General features: G+C 43.5%; 2 protein-coding genes across 2 annotated transcripts; both read left to right on the forward strand.

Annotated features, from left to right (window-relative positions):
• The first annotated feature begins 299 nt into the window (after window positions 1-299).
• LOC139442056 (lysosomal proton-coupled steroid conjugate and bile acid symporter SLC46A3-like) lies at window positions 300-5,393 on the forward strand. Its single transcript, XM_071222841.1, has 5 exons — window positions 300-1,821; window positions 2,622-2,705; window positions 3,075-3,231; window positions 4,621-4,743; window positions 5,330-5,393. Exons 1-4 carry the CDS (start codon window positions 300-302, stop codon window positions 4,739-4,741), a joined length of 1,884 nt encoding a protein of 627 aa, XP_071078942.1. The 3' UTR covers window positions 4,742-4,743; window positions 5,330-5,393.
• Window positions 5,394-12,259: 6,866 nt separating this feature from the next.
• On the forward strand, window positions 12,260-18,405 carry LOC139444177 (lysosomal proton-coupled steroid conjugate and bile acid symporter SLC46A3-like). Its single transcript, XM_071225074.1, has 4 exons — window positions 12,260-13,376; window positions 15,641-15,724; window positions 17,186-17,342; window positions 18,221-18,405. Exons 1-4 carry the CDS (start codon window positions 12,260-12,262, stop codon window positions 18,360-18,362), a joined length of 1,500 nt encoding a protein of 499 aa, XP_071081175.1. The 3' UTR covers window positions 18,363-18,405.
• The last annotated feature ends 164 nt before the right edge of the window (window positions 18,406-18,569 follow it).

Consider the following 18,569-nt stretch of genomic DNA (forward strand, 5'->3'; position numbering starts at 1 on the left):
AGGACAAAGCTTACACTTCCTTCAAAATCAAAGTTTAAATTATCATGAAAACACGAGTCGTGTAATAGGTGGCACAAAATATGTGATTTTATATTTCACGTTTACCATGATGCAAATGTTCTTCGACTTGAAGTCTTTAACCATGGTTAACAAGAGATAACGCGGTCAGTTACACACACGGAGAGATCACTGGACATGTGACGTATATGACATATCATATCAGCTATATGATACCTGACATAAACAGAACAACACATCTGTAGTAGATGTAACACATACCCACATCAGCAGCAGCAAAGATGGGCGAGAGGACACCCCTACTGGGAAGAGATCTAGAAAGGACTCCTGGCGGTAAAATCCAATTCTCCGAGTCCACAGAAGACTGCGATCCACTCAGTCGTAGACAGATATCCTGGGACGATAGCATCGCCAGTGTAGGAGCAAGGGATGTCGCGGATGTCTATGTTAGAGTCAGACCAAAGTCGGCACCACCGCTCCGACATTCGGCAGAATCAGATGATAGTGATGATGGATGGACTCAGACCTGGAAACGCCGAAGACCCCAAACAAGCCTTGATGAAAGGACTGCGATAGACCCAGATGAGATCTGTAGGATCCTCAATAGACAAAGGAGCGGTGGAAGTGAGGATGAGGTTTTCCTGGACAAAGAGGCGAACAAAGGCAAGGTCACTGCCAAGGTACAGGTAATGAATTTGGTGTTGCTGAACATTATTCAGATCATCTGGACCATTGCTAACCACATGCACGCTCCTGTATATTCACAATACCTTTATCGACGAATCCTGGATGAAGTGCTAGGTAACAGCACACTACCGTCAGGGCACAATTCAAGTACCTTAAACGCCACTGAGTGCTATAGACCCTCCAGTAATGAGAGCGACTCTAATAGCAACAGCGGCTACTCTCTTCAAGAAGAAGCACAAAAACTTGCATCTCAGATGAACATGTACTTTTCCTTGGTCGGCTGTGCGTTTTCCCTGGTCAGCACCATTCTATTCGGTGCCTACTCGGATTATTTTGGAAGAAAGATGCTGTTCCTGCTGCCCTTGATAGGACATTTGATAGATTATATTCTAGTGACAATAACCATACAATGGTCTCTTGACATCAGAATATTTTTTCTAACAGCAGTTCTAACTGGTGTTTGCACATCTGAGATTTTCGCCATTGCATGCAGCGCATTCGTTGCTGACAACACGCCACCTGAAGGGTCTCGAACCGTTGCTCTTCTTGTGACAGCCATTACCGAGTCACTGACGGGGGCCGCATTGTCCACCGGCGTGGGCTACTACATACAACTTCAAGGATTCGTCCTTCCTTCCCTCACTGCAGCAGCCATCCTACTGCTCAACATACTGGCTGTTGTTTTCATCCTCCCGGGGAAGAGAAAGGTAGCCGCCGCATCCAAACTACGGAAGAAGAAACTCGAGGAGAGAAAAATTCTTACTCCTCTTAAAGCTGTGCGGAACGTGTTCAGCTTTTACTTTTTCGAAGGTACAGTCAAACTGCGAGTAATGTTTTCATTGGCATTGGTTGCATATTTCCTCCACGAAATTGCAGGAAAAACTGGCAACATTGGTACACTATGGGAGATGAATTACCCTTTCTGTTGGAGCCCAGAGATGATGGGGTACTATAGCACGGCATCCTCCATATTCGCTGAGGTTATAAAACTCCCTCTCTTGAAGCTGTTTCAATGCTGCTTCAACGATCGGTTCATCGCAATTTGGAGCAACATCGCCTACACAGGAGGAATTGTTTTGAAGGCATTTGCCTATAACAACTTCATGATGTATGGAGGTGAGCATGACAAACTATTGGCCACTCCGTTGGGAGAACAGGGTTATTACTTGCCTTTATAGGGTTTTAGCAAAGTTGAAACATGTTCATATATAAACCATCTAAGAGTTAATTGTTTACCTAATTACATAGATACAATGTGTAAGTTCCATAGAACACATACCACGACATCCAGACCTAAACTGAATTAGGCACAATGTCGCTACCCCCCCCCCCCCTCCACCCCACCCCCCCCCAAAAAAAAAACCCAACAAAAACAAAGAACAACAACAACAACACACACACACACACACACACACACACACACACACACACACACACACACACACACACACACACACACAAAACAAAAACCTACTGAAAGTAATCAAGTATATAAGGGGTACACCTCTCTTTCATCACAGAGACACGGGTGGTCCAGTCGTCTAAGGCGCCCAGATTCGCTGTGTAGAGTTGCGTACCTCGGGCACACCAGAAAACCTATGATTGTGGGTTCGAATCCCGGTTCGCACGGATTTTGTTTCTGGGTTTGTCAGCACCATACCCGTGTTCGTGGTTTTCACCGAAGTGGTAAACGTCTGAGACCTGCATCACTTCGGGCTTTCCTCCCACATTAAGCTGACACACCGCGATATAACTGGAATACTGTTAAAAGCGGCATTTAACCTAGCTCATTCACACACTGTTTCATGACAAAGCAACGGACACATTATTGTTGACACTGAAAATAACATCTATTACAGCAAGGACATTTTACTTTATCATTCTTTTTGACAATATATTATATTTGTTTATTTCAGTGGCCTTCATTTCGGCATTTGATTTGTCAGTTTCGACGATAATTAAATCCATGGTATCGAGCATGGCCGGGGCTGATCGACAAGGTATGTATCTCTTTTTGGCCAGTTGAAGACCATTCTAAGCATGCGTTTTCAAATATGGTTGGCAAAGAACATGCAATATATTTGAGCTTAATTCCTTTCAGGTGCGACCCTTGAAGATCCGGGATAGAATAGGTTTTCACCAACCCATGCTTGCCGCAAAAGGCGACTATGCTTGTCGAAAGAGGCGGGATCGGGTGGTCAGGCTCGTTGACTTGGTTGATGCATGTCATCGTATCCCAGTTGCTTGGATCGATGTTCATGATGTCAATGACTGGATTGTCTGGTCCAGATTCGATATCTTACATAGCGCCGTAATAAAACTGGAATATTGCGGTGTTAAATAACGAACAAACAAACAAACTTTTTCAGGTGCTGTGTTCTCAAGCTTAGCCATTGCCAACATCATTACCTCGATAACTGGGACGCCCATGTTTAGCGAGATCTACAAGTATACGTTGGACATCTTTAAGGGAGTTACCTACCTTGTTTCTGCGGGACTTCAGTGCACGGCCACCATCTGTCTGATGTATGTAGAAGCATTTCCTCTGCTGTATAAGTACATCATATCATGGAAGATATGTATTAACATATCAAGAAACCCCAATAGTCTAGAAGCCCCGCTTTTCGACGGGTACTGTTGCGTGAGTGAGTGAGTGAGTGAGTGAGTGAATTGGGTTTAACGCCGTTTTTAACAGTATTACAGTTATATCGCGGCGTGTCAGCTCAATGTGGGAGGAAAGCCTGAAGTGATGCGGGTCTCAGACGTCTACCACTACGGTGAAACCCTGGAGCACGGGTATGGTGCTGACAAACCTAGAAACATAATCGGGGGGAACCGGGATTCGAACCCACAATCATAGGTTTCTGGCGTGCCCAAGAGACGCAACTCTGCACAGCGAAACACGGCGCTTTAGACGACTGGGCCACCCGTGATCCCTACTCTTGCGTGAATGTTTACATGCATGTATATACAAAGGGACAAATATATACAAATACTCCATTCTAAATCTGTAAACAAGGGGCGATAGGGTAGACCTGTGGCTAAAGCGTTCGCTCATCGGCATGGGTTTGATTCCACACATGGATACCTTGTGTGAAGTATACTCCTTATTACCCCTGTCATTTAATGGCGCAAATTCTTTAAAAGCAGCGTTCAGCTTCAACGACTGATTACATTGTTCTGAACGAGTTCCCGGTGAAGGGTTTCCATGTATGTGGTAACAGCTGTTGTGTGTCGTAAATAATTTATTCCATATTCTGTACACAGTTAAACCGGTACAAGCTAAAATAAATAAACAATAACAGTCATAAGTAAAATGTAAACAAACAAACAAAACAATAAAAAGTAAAACTAAATTTTGAAATAAATAAATAACAAAATAAAAACTTACAAATACTGTGGACATTCCACTCCCATAATAAATCCTTAGCGATTCCTTTTAAATGTTCAATGATTTCCTTTGAATCCTTTCAACATGTCTGTCTTGGAAGAACATGCGGAATTGAATGACAGAAAGTAACTATAAAATCAGGAAGATACTCTGAGCATTCTGACACGGATTTTTTTAACCAGGAAAAAAACAAAAATACCAAAAATGTCGTAAAAAGGAACAAAAGTTAAATATTTAAAATACCAAGCTGAACTGAATGAATTTCTTTGAATAAAAGAATAATATACCAGAAAAATAAAATGTTAAAGTACAGTGAACTACGGTTATAACGAACACGCTTATAACGAACTAACGGATATAACGAACTAACTTTTTAGTCCCGACTATATGCTGTAGTTATGCTGTATATATGCTTATAACGAACTACGGTTATAACGAACTAAAATTAGTAGTCCCTTTGAGTTCGTTATAACCGTAGTTTACTGTAGAAGTAACAGAGTGATGATCGTCAATTCTGGTTGCAGTGGGTTCGCTGTGCTCGGCAAGATGGGGTACATGCAACAGACGGAGATCATCAACATACAGGACAACAAGGAGCCCACACCAAGCACATCCACAGCAGCAGAAGAAGATTCGAAAGTTTAGAGGTAAAAATACCCGTTGGTTTGAGACGAAACGTTAAATGCATTTCAAATGATTTACACAAACGCTGTCTTGTCAATATTTTTTTGTAACATGTTAAACACAGGCAGCATGGGTTGTATACTCCCTGGGGAGCTGAGAATGAAAATCGAGTGCACACTGATCCATTGACCAGGGTAATAAAAATGTAGCGCTTTGAGCATGCCCCTGTGTTGTGTGGAGTGAGTGAGTGAGCTGGGTTTAACGCCGCTTTTAAAAGTATTCCAGTAATATCACGGCGTGTCAGATTAATGTGGGAGGAAAGCCCGAAGTGATGCAGGTCTCAGATGTTTACCACTTAAGTGGTGAAAACCACGAGCATTGGTATGATGCTGACAAACCTAGAAACATAATCGGGGCCAACCGGATTCGAACCCACAATCATAGGCTTCTGGCGTGCCCAAGGGACGCAAATCTGCACAGCGAATCGCAACGACTGGGCCACCCGTGCCCCCGAGTTGTATGGAAATACAGCGAAATATGAACTGAAAAGTAACTCTTGACATCATAGACCCGTACCGACTTGATTCTAATATTTTTTCTTTATTCCAGAATGACTCTACTTGTTCCAGTTCAAGGAATGCCTTGTGTCTGTACAGTTAAAACTATGGGAACGGAGCTTCCAGTACAACATTTAAGCAACGGAGGATGAACCCCATGGCCATGTCCGCCAACATCCCTGAGAATGAGTCATGGGCAGCGCCGTGAGAACAATGTTTTGAGGTCAATGTATTTTGTGTTGAATGTCTTCCGATTATAACTTGCACTAAAAAGTTGTAACTGGACATTGATAGCCCAATATAAGACAGCTACGCGATAAATCGAAAAGGACCATGAAGAACAATGTGGTATATTTCATGATAAAACATTGTCATGACGTCCTTTCTGGAGATTCTAACATGCGCTCGCAACTTCATGACGTCGTAAGTTTGACGACGTAATTTTGGAGAGGGAAGTGTATTGTGAATTGTTCCGCATAGATGAAGCAAGGCAACACAAAGAAACGCAATGATCGCATCCAAAAGTGGGAGAGATATGACAATCGATATTGCGAGAAAAGGAACAGATAATCGAAAATTGTGAGAATTTCACGGAAGCACCAAACTTAATCCCCCTGTATTCAGAGGGTCGTCATTTTTTAAATACGGGTACATGTTTTAAAGCTTGTGTATTTTATTAACATTCTTAAAGATGTTGTACATAGTGTTGATATATTGAAGGAATATGAGCAAGTCAAGATTGGGGGTTGAGGGTGGTAGTGAGGGGGGACGGTGGATGGATGAAGGAATATGAGCAAGAACAAAATTGGGGTTTGAGGGTGGAAGTGATCAGGGGGGACGGTGGATGGATGAAGGAATATGAGCAAGACGATATTGGGGTTTGAGGGTGGAAGTGACGGTGGAGGGATGAAGGAATAGGGACAGGAAACGATTTAGGTATTATTGTGAGGAATGGGAGGTACCAGGTTGGTTGTCGACGTTGGGGAATAAGTCGGTATGTTATGACCACGATGAGTTTGACGACGTAAAACATAGTATATACAAGAATGCATCCTTTTTAGCAACCACAGGGCGATTCTAGGACTACCGCACAAATAGAAACACTGCAGCATACTGTCACTAGCATTTGCTTTACTGGCACCAATGTCCATACATCTCATCGCCCGTACATATCAACATAACACATGTTAAACATCACATTTAGGTGCCATTCCTGACAATCATGTTTTCAATGTTACCACGCAAAATGAAGGGGAGTGAGTGAGTGAGGTTTTATGCCGCTTTTAGCAATATTCCAGCAATATCGCGGCGGGGGACAGCAGAAATGGGCTTCACACATTGTACCCATGTCGGGAATCGAAACCGGGGCTTCGGCGTGACGAGCGAACGCTTTAACCACCAGGCTACCGCACCAGCCCGACAATGAAAGGATGCGACAGAAGCTTCGATATTTTTTGTTACATGAACGTGTCTGTACAGGGGTTCTATTTTCTTTTGTATTCATGTGTTTCTAAGAGTGACGTCTTTACCGACACAGGCCAATGAGGGAGAGGGTGACCAAAACAGATTTACAAGTTTACACACTTTATTGAAAGATGATAAATGACATGAACAGTGTATTTAGTTGTGATATTGATATGTATTGTCTGTGCGTCAAAATCACTTAGGGAATTTAGCTGCAGGAACAAGGAAATGCATGACACGTATCTTAGTCATGACGTGAATACCGAGTGCGACGTTAAACAATATAGGACATTATATTGTATACTAACAGTGGTAACTGAGGTCAAAGTATCTCCTCTAATCTTAGGGGGCACGGGTGGCCCAGTCGTCTAAGGCACCGCGATTCGCTGTGCAGAGTTGCGTCCCTTGGGCACGCCAGAAACCTATGATTGTGGGTTCGAATCCCGGTTCCCCTGCGATTATGTTTCTGGGTTTGTCAACACCATACCCGTGCTCGTGGGTTTCACCAAACTGGTAGACGTCTGAGACCTGCATCACTTCGGGCTTTCCTCCCACATTAAGCTGACACGCCGTTATATAACTGTAATACTGTTAAAAGCGGCGTTAAACCCAACTCACTCACTCACTTTAATCCTTATACAAGAACATGTCTAGGCTATTTGACATGGTTTCAAACGGTCAACACTGTTCGTTGATGATGTAAACACTGTTCCTTGAACTCGATGGTCGTTATCCGTATTATCAAGTTCTTGACATGACTCGCGAGACACTGTATCACACTTGACATGCCACAATTGATGCACTTGGTAATTGAGGACCAAAGTGCAGAATGGGGCACACAGTGGCTAACATAAAAACATTTTGCTGACGTGATAACACAAATCCTCTGATATGAAAAATGTCGCTTGGTCACGTCTGTTTAATAAATGTCATAGTCATTAGACTTGATCAGCATATTTCCTAAATACAGTAAACTACGGTTATAACGAACTCAAAGGGACCACTAATTTTAGTTCGTAATAACCGCAGTTCGTTATATGCATATATACAGCAAATGGCCGGGACCAAAAAATATGTTCGTCATAAGCTTGTTTGTTATAAACGTAGTTTACTGTAATAAACAAAGATTTCAAATGCTTTATAATGCCCCGTGTTTGTATTGAATTGATCCGCCTTCTAAATTGTGCCGTGTGTTTGTTTATGGGTTTATGGTGTTGTCCTAATCTTTGACACAAGCACGCGGATAAACCTATTTGTACACAAATTGACATAAGAGACGTCAGTGCAAAAGGAAGTCATCCAGACTGATTTATTGAATGCTATGCATAATGCAAACAGAGGCAACTCGATAAAGTAAATGCATACGTTTCCTCATGATAAGACAGGTATGCCACGCCCACATAAGTTTCCTCATGGTAAGACAGGTATGCAACATAACCCATGTCTTCATTCAACCCTGATTCTCATTGTCGTGCATGAGTTGGGTTAGCGCTACTCTGAAAAGAATTTCAGTTCTATCACGTAGTGTAGGCTTGAAGTGGCAGGAACGCTGTGAGTGATGAAGTTGTAAGACGTTCCAGATAAGCGAAACACATTGCTGACCTGTATGTTGCTGACACAGCAAGACTAAAACCACGTTCTATCCAGGAGGTGGTCCAGCCCTATTTAGAGGCACCTGGCCATGATAGACATCATTCGATTTCAGCTGAACCCTCGTGTATGGCTATGCACATTAGCATAATTCTTTAAGTTCAATGTGATGATAACAGATTAAATAGCTTTCAGATAACATACGATATGATTGGGACAAGACAGTATGACAAGAAGTATGACGTCAACTTCCAATAGTCGTCTTTCCCTTTATGTCTAACGGAGATAGTATGAACTTATCAGTAAGTTTCAAACAGAGATGAAACCAGGTTTTCACGAAATGACACTCGCCACACACACATTTCATTGGACATCATTTTAGTCACTGATAAGTCAAATGCGGATGTGTTTTTTTATTTCCTTGTATACAAACCATGTATTAACAGCAATGTCACCTTCAATTGATTTAAAGAAAACAAGAAAAATAAACACTTCCTATTCCAGAGTATTAAAATTTAAGTCTACATACCATTTTAATTTTAACATTATTATCAACTTGAGGTGATGATGCAGTATGTGATTAACTGAACTATTGGTTTTAAATTCTCACAATTACTCTGATCTTATAGCCACCATGTGTAGACCCTATTGTTCGTGATAACCTTCATTAATGCAGTTTGGAAGGTCTGTAACAGTAACCCTGCAAACTGAAACACATGATATATATCAATCTCATTCAAATCAGATCTATGTTCTCGCTGCCACTAAACATAGATCTGAGGACATACCATTACGAGTCACGTCAGAACGACCACACACGTGCATGCACGTCGCTATATAAGTGCAATAATCTTCGACGCGACGTTAAACCCCATTTCACCTCACCTCAACTCACCAAATGCATGTACACTCGTCAAAAAAAGAAACGCACAGGTAGTATGTAGTTCGTTGAACCTGACTACACAAAACATCCGTTATATAAATTGGATATATGTTTTTTGAAAATGTTGGTGGCCTGATATTCGACAAACGGTGCGTCAAAACGCTGCCCTTGTCGATTTTCAATGTCTTAAACGACATTGTTTTCACCTGTGTTAAAAAATGTCATGGAGGTTAAACAGTAAAGCAAAATGCACGTGCAAGTTATGGCATTCGTAACTCTTGGTAATGGCTATAAACAGGCTAGCATGAGCCAATAATTTGTGATTCAATTGTCAACATTTTTCAAGTTCGAAAATGCCGAGATTCAGCGCTGCCGATCGGAACATCGCCATACGACGTATCCAAAAAGGGGAATCGCAGTCTTCGTTTGTCAACGTCCACTACAGCACCATTTGCCGCTTTTGGGACCGATACACACAGTTCAATTCCATTGCAGACCGTCCGAGAACCGACCGACCAAGAGTTACCACCCCTGTACAGGATCGCTACATTCGACTGTTCCACCTACGTTATGGCAATGCCGCAGCCACGGAGACTGCAGGACGCATTCCTGGTTTGAGGAGGGTATGGGACAAGACTATCAGGAACCATCTTTGCGAGGCTTCAATCCGACCAAGAAGACCAGTTATGTGACTGTTTTGCAACTGATCCATCGACAGCGACGCTTGTGTTGGTGCCATATTTTACAGCCTTGGAATTTGAGAAACTGGAGACGAGTGTGGTTCAGCGATGAATCAAGATTTCTTCTTCACCGGCGAGATGGAAGACAACGTGTTTATCGTCATCGAAATGAGCGTTTTTCCCCACATTGTGTACGTGAATTCGACAAATTCGGTGACAGTAGTGTCAAGGTGTGGTGGGCCTTATCCTACACCACGAGATCTGACTTGGTTGTGGTTCAGGGAAATTTGACAGCAAATCGCTACATGAATCAAATTCTTCAACCTCCCCTTCTTCCAAACATTGACCGCCAGAGGGAGCTGTTTCAACAGGACAACGCCCCACCGCACACAGCCCGGGACGGTCACACGAGATAAAGAGTTCAGCGCTACCTTGTGACCTTATGTGACATGACAATGAACAGTTTCCAATGCCTTTGTATAACGACAACATGTGACTATCGAAATCCAAAATTTCATATTTGTATCTATGATATTAAATTAAATATCTACAATAAATTTACTAAAAATCTAACTGCCACTATGGAGATACTCCGTGGTTTCGCCTTCTTCGTCTGTGCGGGATTCCAACTGGTGTCTGCAATTATCATAATGTTTTTTTCTGTTCCAGCTATATGACGAGGTCTGTAAATAATTGAGTCAATTTCAGTGATTGACATCATGAGCACAGATCCACGAAATTGGAATACGATGACATGCATTAACCAAGTCAGCCAGCCTGACCACCCGATCCCGTTGGTCGCCCTCTTACAACAGTCATAGTCGCCTTTTACGGCAAGCATGGGTTGCTGAAGACCTCCACGGGTCAATCATAATGTGAGTGCATGTCTAGGTGGCGGTATTAAAATAATATATATTTTGAAGCTGTTATATATAGTTTATTCATATTCTTTCATAGATAGAAAACCATGTCACGTTCTTTTCTATCACACAATTCACATAGACTTACATTAAGTCTTTGAAATCTTATATTACACAAAATCCTTCTTGACTAACATTTTAAAAAAAAATGTTAATGCTGATTTCATAGACTGTGGAATAGAGCTAGCCAGAGCTGACTAGACTTGCTTTCGTATGCGTTTCTAGATTGTTGTTTTTCTCATAAAATAAATATATTCCACAGTCATGGTGCAGGACTAACGTTACCACCACAATGTAACAAGTTGAAAGTATAAACGTGACAAGAACCTGGTTCGTTGGATAAACAAAGGTAAGAAGAAAGAAGAAAACCCAAAATGAGCAGAACTATTTCCAGAATTAGGTAAGGAGCCCGCATAAGACGTTCCCTACGGATGTAGACACGGCCATTGTCCGCCATTGTCGGCCATTGTCCCTGCAGCAACCTGATATCATAAGTAGCATCAGTGGACAGCTGTGACAGACAAACAAGCTTGCCTCTAAAAGTAAGTGTGTGTGTGTGTGAGTAAGTGTGAGTGTGTTTCTTTGTTTTTGCGGTGTGTGTGTGCACGCGCGTGCGTGCGGTGTGTGTGTGTGTGCGGTGTGTGTGTGTGTGTGTGTGTGTGTGCGTGCGTGCGTGCGTGCGTGCGTGCGTGCGTGCGTGCGTGCGTGCGTGCGTGCGTGCGCGTGTGTGTATGTGCGTGTGGTGTGGGTGTTTGTGCGGCGTGTGTATGTATGTCTGGCGTGTGTGTTTGTACTTGTGGTGTGGTGTGTGTTTATTTTTGGTGTGTGTATGTTTGGTGTGTGTATGTTTTATGCACTAAATCACCATCCATCGTTTACGATCTCTAAAACTTGAGTTAAGTGATTGAATGAGTGAGAGTTGTTTAACGTCAGCAATATTACCGTTATATCCGGACAATCTGTAAATAATATAGTCCTCACGGGGCACGGCCGTAGGTTGCATGTGCAATAATACAATCCATCGGGTCACGTGACAACCAGGACATAAACTGCATCCACATGGACCACACAGTTGTTGCTTACCACCAGTAAGTTGTACTGTACTGAAGTCCATGGGAGGAATACCTTAGCGCAGAAAACCTCATTTGTGCCAATACTGACTAGATGGTCTGTCTGGTCCAGATTCGAATCCTCACAAGCTGCATTAACATAACCGCAATATTGTAAAGTGCGTTGTTCAACGTTCACTCACTAGCTCACTCACGAATGATTGCGAGCGTATAAGCATAGTTGTCCATTACTCATCCCGACCTAGTAACTTTGATATCTGTATCTATCCATACACGTAACTGTGTAGGCACAGATTACAGACAAAACGATAACCTATGGTCATTTCCCACACAGAGAAGTGGTTGGTTGTGTGAATAACCTTGCCTGCTGTCAGTATGGAGTCAACGCCGCTGCTTCATCTTAGGAAAGAGTCAGAAGACAGATCCAAGTTGGGAAATCTCCTCAAGGCTAACATAGTGTTCCTGACCTATCACTTGTCTGTTAATATGAGGAGTCCTGTTCTCACCCAGTATCTATATCAGCGTTATTTAAGCGAGCTAGTGGACAATGGGACAGATACTTCCTCCAACAACGTAACGTCAAAATGTCTTGTCAACAAATCAGATCCTGCATACCTGATTCATGTTCAAGCTGAAGAAATGAGCAACAACATAACGGTAATGTTTGGCTACATCAGCACACCGATGTGTATCATAAGCTGCATACTGCTTGGTTCGCACTCCGATTATATCGGGCGACGAATACTGTTTGTGATTCCATTGATGGGCGAAGGTATTCGCAATGCGCTGTGTACAGCTGTCATGTGCTGGGACATGGACCTGCGATACATGTATATTGGAGAAGCCATCACCGGAATCACGGGCGGATATAATGGTGTAAGTCTGGCCAGCTATGTATATACCGCGGACAACACACCACCTAAAGCATCCAGGACGATTGGAATGGCTGCTGTTGACTTTACTACATACTTCGCTGCTGCTCTTTCTCAAGCCGGAACTGGATACTTTATCCAATATATGGGCTTTGCATGGCCATCCTTTGTGACAGCAGCTCTTGTATTTCTCACAGTCTTCTTCGTTATTGTTATACTTCCTGAGACCGTTCCTCTTGAAAAGAAACAGTCGCCTTGCATTGCACCAACTAAAGCTATTAAGAACGTATTTGGATTCTATTTCTCCAAAGATTTTGGCAGGAAGAGGTCATTGTTTTGGATAGCGTTCATAGCGTTCTTCATCACATATGTAGGTAATTCTGGCACCGGATCCATAGATTATATGCTGCTTCTTAATCAACCGTTTTGCTGGGGGCCAGAGATGATTGGCTACGTCAATATGGCGGCTATGCTACTGTATCAGTTCCTGACTGTTGGTGTGATCAAGCTGTTTCACATGTGCACAGGGGACGAGATGATCGCCATTTTGTCGGCACTGGTGAGAGGGGGATCCGACGTTCTTCACGGCCTCGCCTACACTGATTACATGATATATGCACGTGAGTACTCTGTGTTTTTAAGTTCCAGCAACGTATTAGTGCTAGTTGCTTTCAGCAAAGCTGTTAACATTCAGGTGACACGTAGTCATGTGAACCCGTGGAGAACCGCGTTTAAAGAGGTCTTCAGCATACCATGCTTGCCGTAAAAGGTGATTATGCTTGTCGTAAGAGGCAACTAACGGGATTGGGTGGTCAGGCTCGCTGACTTGGTTGATGCATGTCAGTAGGTATAGCCCGTACCCTGGTAAGCAAGCAGGAGTAATTTTCCCCTACCGGAAGTGCCGTCATCTTGGATTGGCGAAGAGGGGCATGCTGGGTCATGCGTGCGCTTCCAAGATGGCGTCATGGCCGATTCCGGGAGGGCGTCACGTCCGGTTCCGGGGAGGCGTGCGCCTCCAAGAGGGCGCCACATCCGGCCCTGGGGAGTAGGAGGACATCAGAAGCGCTAGTAAAATACTCCACTTCAAATTAAAAGAAGCGCACGAAAAATCCTCCACTTCCATTAGAATAGCGCAAAAAAAGGAGGTGGTGGTGGTGGTGGTGGTGGTAGTTGTGGAGGGGGGGAGGGAGGAGGAGGGAGGGAGGAGGAGGAAAAGGAGGGAGGGAGGGAGGGAGGAGGGAGGAGGAGGAGCAGGAGGAGGAGGGGGAGGAGGAGAAGGAGAGAGGGAGGAAAGGGAGGAGGAGGAGGAGGGAGGGAGGGAGGGAGGGAGGGGAGGGAGGAGGAGGAGGAGGGGCCCACTCTCCCTAAAGAACACTTTCATCATTGCTTTGCCTACCAACCACAACAAAACTCATCCTCCTCTAACTCCTCCTCCTCCTCCCCCCCTCCCTCCTCCCTCCCTCCCCTCCCTCCCCCTCCTCCTCCTTCTCCTCCTCCCTCACTCCCTCTCCCCTCCCTCCTCTTCTTCCTCCTCCCTCCCTCCTCCTCCTCCTCCTCCTTCTCCTCCCTCTCCCCCTCCTCCTCCTCCCTCCCTCCCCCTCCCTCCCCCTCCCTCCTCCTCCCTCCCTCCCCCTCCCTCCTCCTCCCTCCTCCTCCCTCCCTCCTCCCTCCCTCCTCCCTCCCTCTCTCTCCCCTCCCTCCCTCCTCTTCCTCCTCCCTCCCTCCTCCTCCCTCCCTCCCTCACCACCTCCTTTTTTTTGCGCTTTTTTAATGGAAGTACAGGATTTTACTTGCGCTTATTTTAATATTGAAGTGGAGGATTTTACGAGTACTTCTCATGTCCTCCTCCTCCCCGGAACCGGATGTGGCGCACGCCTCTCCGGAACCGGACGTGACGGCATCTTGAAGGCATGCGCACGCCCTCCCGGAAACGGACGTGCCATCTTGGATGCGCAAGCATGACCCAGCATGCCCCTCTTGCCAATCCAAGATGGCGGTCTTTCCGGTAGGGGAGATAACTCCTGCTGGCTTGGTTACCAGGGTACGGGCTATAACTACTCATGTCATCGATCCCAATTACATGAATCGATGCTCATGACGTCAGTCACTGGATTGTTTGGTCCAAACTCGATTATTTACAGATCGCCGTCATATAGCTGGAATATTGCTGTGTGCGGTGTTAAACAACAAACAACAAACGCAGTTCCATTGACCGAATAAGTGGTCAATGTGTCTTGAAATGTTCAGGTGTAATGGTTATGTTGATGTCATCCGTGATGCCTTAGAACATCTCATTCCGATTTTGTTAAAAACATAGTATGGAATCTTTTTACATTGTTACAAATACCATTTATACATAGCTGTATAGTTCTTCCTTATACTCGTGCTACTTTAAACATGACCTGAAGTTTCATTAAATGATGTTTCTCCCAAAGCGAGTAAAGCGTGAGTGATAGCTTCGTGGAAAGCACCCTACAACTGCCCTATTTTTTTTTTTGTATCCTGTTAGGGCTGGGACGGGTAACTCGGGTCGGGTGGTTCCTGTGTAGGACCCGGATATCCACACGACTACACGGACCCGTGGTTAGTCACGTGATATATTGTTTAGTGGCAAAAATTATTCGCATTCCTTTCTGACTTTATAAATGTGAACAGAGATAAAACTTCAGTCAACTTCAGTGTATGCATGACCAGATCGTTTTAAACGTGTATCTAAATACATTTTGCCAGGGCTATGGTTAAACTGTTCCATTGGGACATTTGTACCCATTACTTCAGACCTACAGCGGGTACTTAGGTAGGGTCGGGTAATAGTGGGGTGGGTACCCGGGTAGTAAATTTGGACTCGTTCCAGCCCTAATGCGTGTGTCCTTGTGCCTTACAGAAACTGTTCTGGCAGCAGTAGCCGCTCCCTTGTCGCCAGTTCTCAGGGGGATTGTGTCCAGGATGGCCCCAGCAGACATTCAGGGTAAGGACTCACCATTCCCTTCATGGCTAAAGTGTACATGATGCGCCATAATATGGTTGGAATATTGCTTTTTGTGGTGTAATACCATACTACGTAAGTGAGTCAGTGAGTATGGTTTTACACCGCTTTTAGCAATATTCCAGCAATATCACGGCGGGGGACACCACAAATGGGCTTCACACATTGTACCCATGTGGGGAATCGAACCCGGGTCTTCGGCCTGACGAGCGAACGCTTTAACCACTAGGCTACCCGATCGCCCCCATGCTACGTAAATTTCACTATACAGTGCTCATCATTTTTCATTAACGTTGTGATAGCTTATGTGATTTAGATAGGTCCTGGCTTTATCATTGCCGGGGCGACTGAAGGGATCGAGTGGTCAGGTTCGCCGACTTGGTTGATGCATGTCATCGTATCCCAAATGGGTAGTTCGACGTTCATGATGTCAATCACTGGATTGTCTGATCAAGATTCGCTTATTTACAGACCACCGTCATAAAGCTGGAATATTGCTGAGCGCGACGTTAAAAACAAACAGACAAAGCCTGGCTTTATCCAGTGCACAGTGATATTGTAGTATCCGTCGTTTAATCCCGAGTACTTCAGGAGCTTGTGATTGTGAATCACTATGAAAAAGTGATGATACCATGTGTTCCTGTCCCATCGTTGGCACCCTCAGAAACACATGCAAAGGCAAGTCAAATGTTCACCTGAAAGAAACACGGGAACATAATTATGTTACAATTCCAAATATGGAATTGCATCGAACATAAGTATAATCATTGATGTGTCAAATTTGGAAATGTCATCCACGTGTCTGCCAAAAAACTTTTTGAAATTTTTACTAAGGTTTTGAATGTTGCAACCCTGATCCTTGGTACGTCAACAGTTGTGAAATGTAGACAACAAAGGCTGCTGGAATAGTGCTCGACATAAAAGGGAAACTTGACTGTTTGAATGTTTAAGTTATTCCTCAACTACGGTTATGACGAACACGCTTATAACGAACTGTATGATATAACAAACTTATTTTTTAGTCCGGCCATTTGTTGTATATATGCTGTATATATGCTTATAAAGAACTACGGTTATAACGAACTAAAATAAGTGGTCCCTTTGAGTTCGTTATAACCGTAGTTTACTGTGTATCATTCATAATTATTTCAATTTCATTATCGACCTTGTTGAAGTTGTGTGAGTATTTACTTATCATATTTCTAATATTCACAATCACCCTTCTTGTGTTTGTTGTGATTGGTATTTGTTGCTCCCGATTTGAGAATCGGAATAATACTATTGATGACCAATCGGTTGATACTGGAGTTATGTCTTACACTCTTGTGTTTGTTGTGATTGGTATTTGTGGCTCCTGATTTGAGAATCAGGATAATACTATTGATAACCAATCGGTTGATACTGGAGTTATGTGTTACACTGATATAAGTTTCATTCGTCCAGGTTCTTTGTTTGCGGGACTGACTGTGGCGGGAGTGGTGGCGAGTACGACGGGGCTGGCAATTTACGGAGCGGTGTATGATGCAACCGTGGAGACGATGCGCGGTTTCGTCTATTTCACGTGTGGTGGAACACGTGTCCTGACAGCCATCATACTTGTGTTAGTACATTATACACTTTATAACATTATACTTACTTAGTACATGTACAAACATTATTAAACTCTCTGACGTTGATCCAGAGGTTGTGTGTATGGACGCGCATCCCCCTTTCATAATAATAAACATTAATGCATTGTAAGCACTATTTCATTTTGTGACACAGTTTCATAAAAATATCACTTGTAAGGAAAAGAAACAGAGGGCACTATCCTGTAACAGTTACACTTGAGATCAGAACCTGCACGCCTCCTTTTCCAAGAAGTTCTTTCCATGCTTGGGATGCCTATTTCAGTGGGGTATATTGCATGAAAGTGTGAAACATGTTGATTGCTTGAAAGTGTTAACGTATAGCAATACTGTTAGAGGGTGCTGAATAGCTTGACACTCTGACAAATGTTAACGTATAGCAATACTGTTACAAGGTGTTGCATTGCTTGACAAATCTTGACGTATAACACTACTGTTACAGGGTGTTGCATTGCTTGACAAAAGTTAACGTATAGCAATACTGTCACAGGGTGTTGCATTGCTTGACAGTGTGACAAATGTTAACGTATAGCAATACTGTTACAGGGTGTTGCATTGCATGACAAATGTTGACGTATAACAATACTGTTACAGGGCGTTTTATTGCTTGACAAAAGTTAACGTATAGCAATACTGTTACCGGGTGTTGCATTGCTTGAAAGTGTGACAAATGTTAACGTATAGCAATACTGTTACAGGGTGTTGCATTGCATGACAAATGTTGACGTATAACAATACTGTTACAGGGCGTTTTATTGCTTGACAAAAGTTAACGTATAGCAATACTGTTACCGGGTGTTGCATTGCTTGACAGTGTGACAAATGTTAACGTATAGCAATACTGTTACAGGGTGTTTTACTGCGTGGCGCCAGGTATACTGCGCCAGATCAAAACGGAGGCTGTCATCATTAACGACCAGGACGAGAGGGATCACGTTGTCACACTGCCCCAGAAGCCAGTTGTGGACTCGGAGGTGAAATGTCGGATCTAGGACACTTTCTAAATCATTCCTACATGGACACTGAAATTTTTATCTTGTGGAAATAAAACTTTTCTTTGGTACTGAATTTTAGTTTATTAGATACAGATGCTCGATCTTATTACAGAACAGTTACACTGAATGATAGCATGTTCAGATTATGTTATATATACCAGTTTGCTTACTGAGATCAAGCACTGCTTTTTGAATCGACTGGTG

This window comes from Haliotis cracherodii, unplaced genomic scaffold, assembly GCF_022045235.1.
Source record: "Haliotis cracherodii isolate W230 unplaced genomic scaffold, xgHalCrac1.p SCAF_5, whole genome shotgun sequence".
Lineage (NCBI taxonomy): Eukaryota > Metazoa > Mollusca > Gastropoda > Lepetellida > Haliotidae > Haliotis > Haliotis cracherodii.

What these genes read in the sequence shown, in the direction of transcription:
- LOC139444177 (XM_071225074.1), top strand. Translation starts at nt 12,260, where the DNA reads ATGGAGTCAACGCCGCTGCTTCATCTTAGGAAAGAGTCAGAAGACAGA. An exon ending in TGATTACATGATATATGCAC is followed by an intron (nt 13,377 to 15,640) that starts GTGAGTACTCTG and finishes TGTGCCTTACAG; the next exon opens with AAACTGTTCTGGCAGCAGTA. An exon ending in CTGACAGCCATCATACTTGT is followed by an intron (nt 17,343 to 18,220) that starts GTTAGTACATTA and finishes ATACTGTTACAG; the next exon opens with GGTGTTTTACTGCGTGGCGC.
- LOC139442056 (XM_071222841.1), top strand. Translation starts at nt 300, where the DNA reads ATGGGCGAGAGGACACCCCTACTGGGAAGAGATCTAGAAAGGACTCCT. An exon ending in CAACTTCATGATGTATGGAG is followed by an intron (nt 1,822 to 2,621) that starts GTGAGCATGACA and finishes TGTTTATTTCAG; the next exon opens with TGGCCTTCATTTCGGCATTT. An exon ending in GGCCGGGGCTGATCGACAAG is followed by an intron (nt 2,706 to 3,074) that starts GTATGTATCTCT and finishes AAACTTTTTCAG; the next exon opens with GTGCTGTGTTCTCAAGCTTA.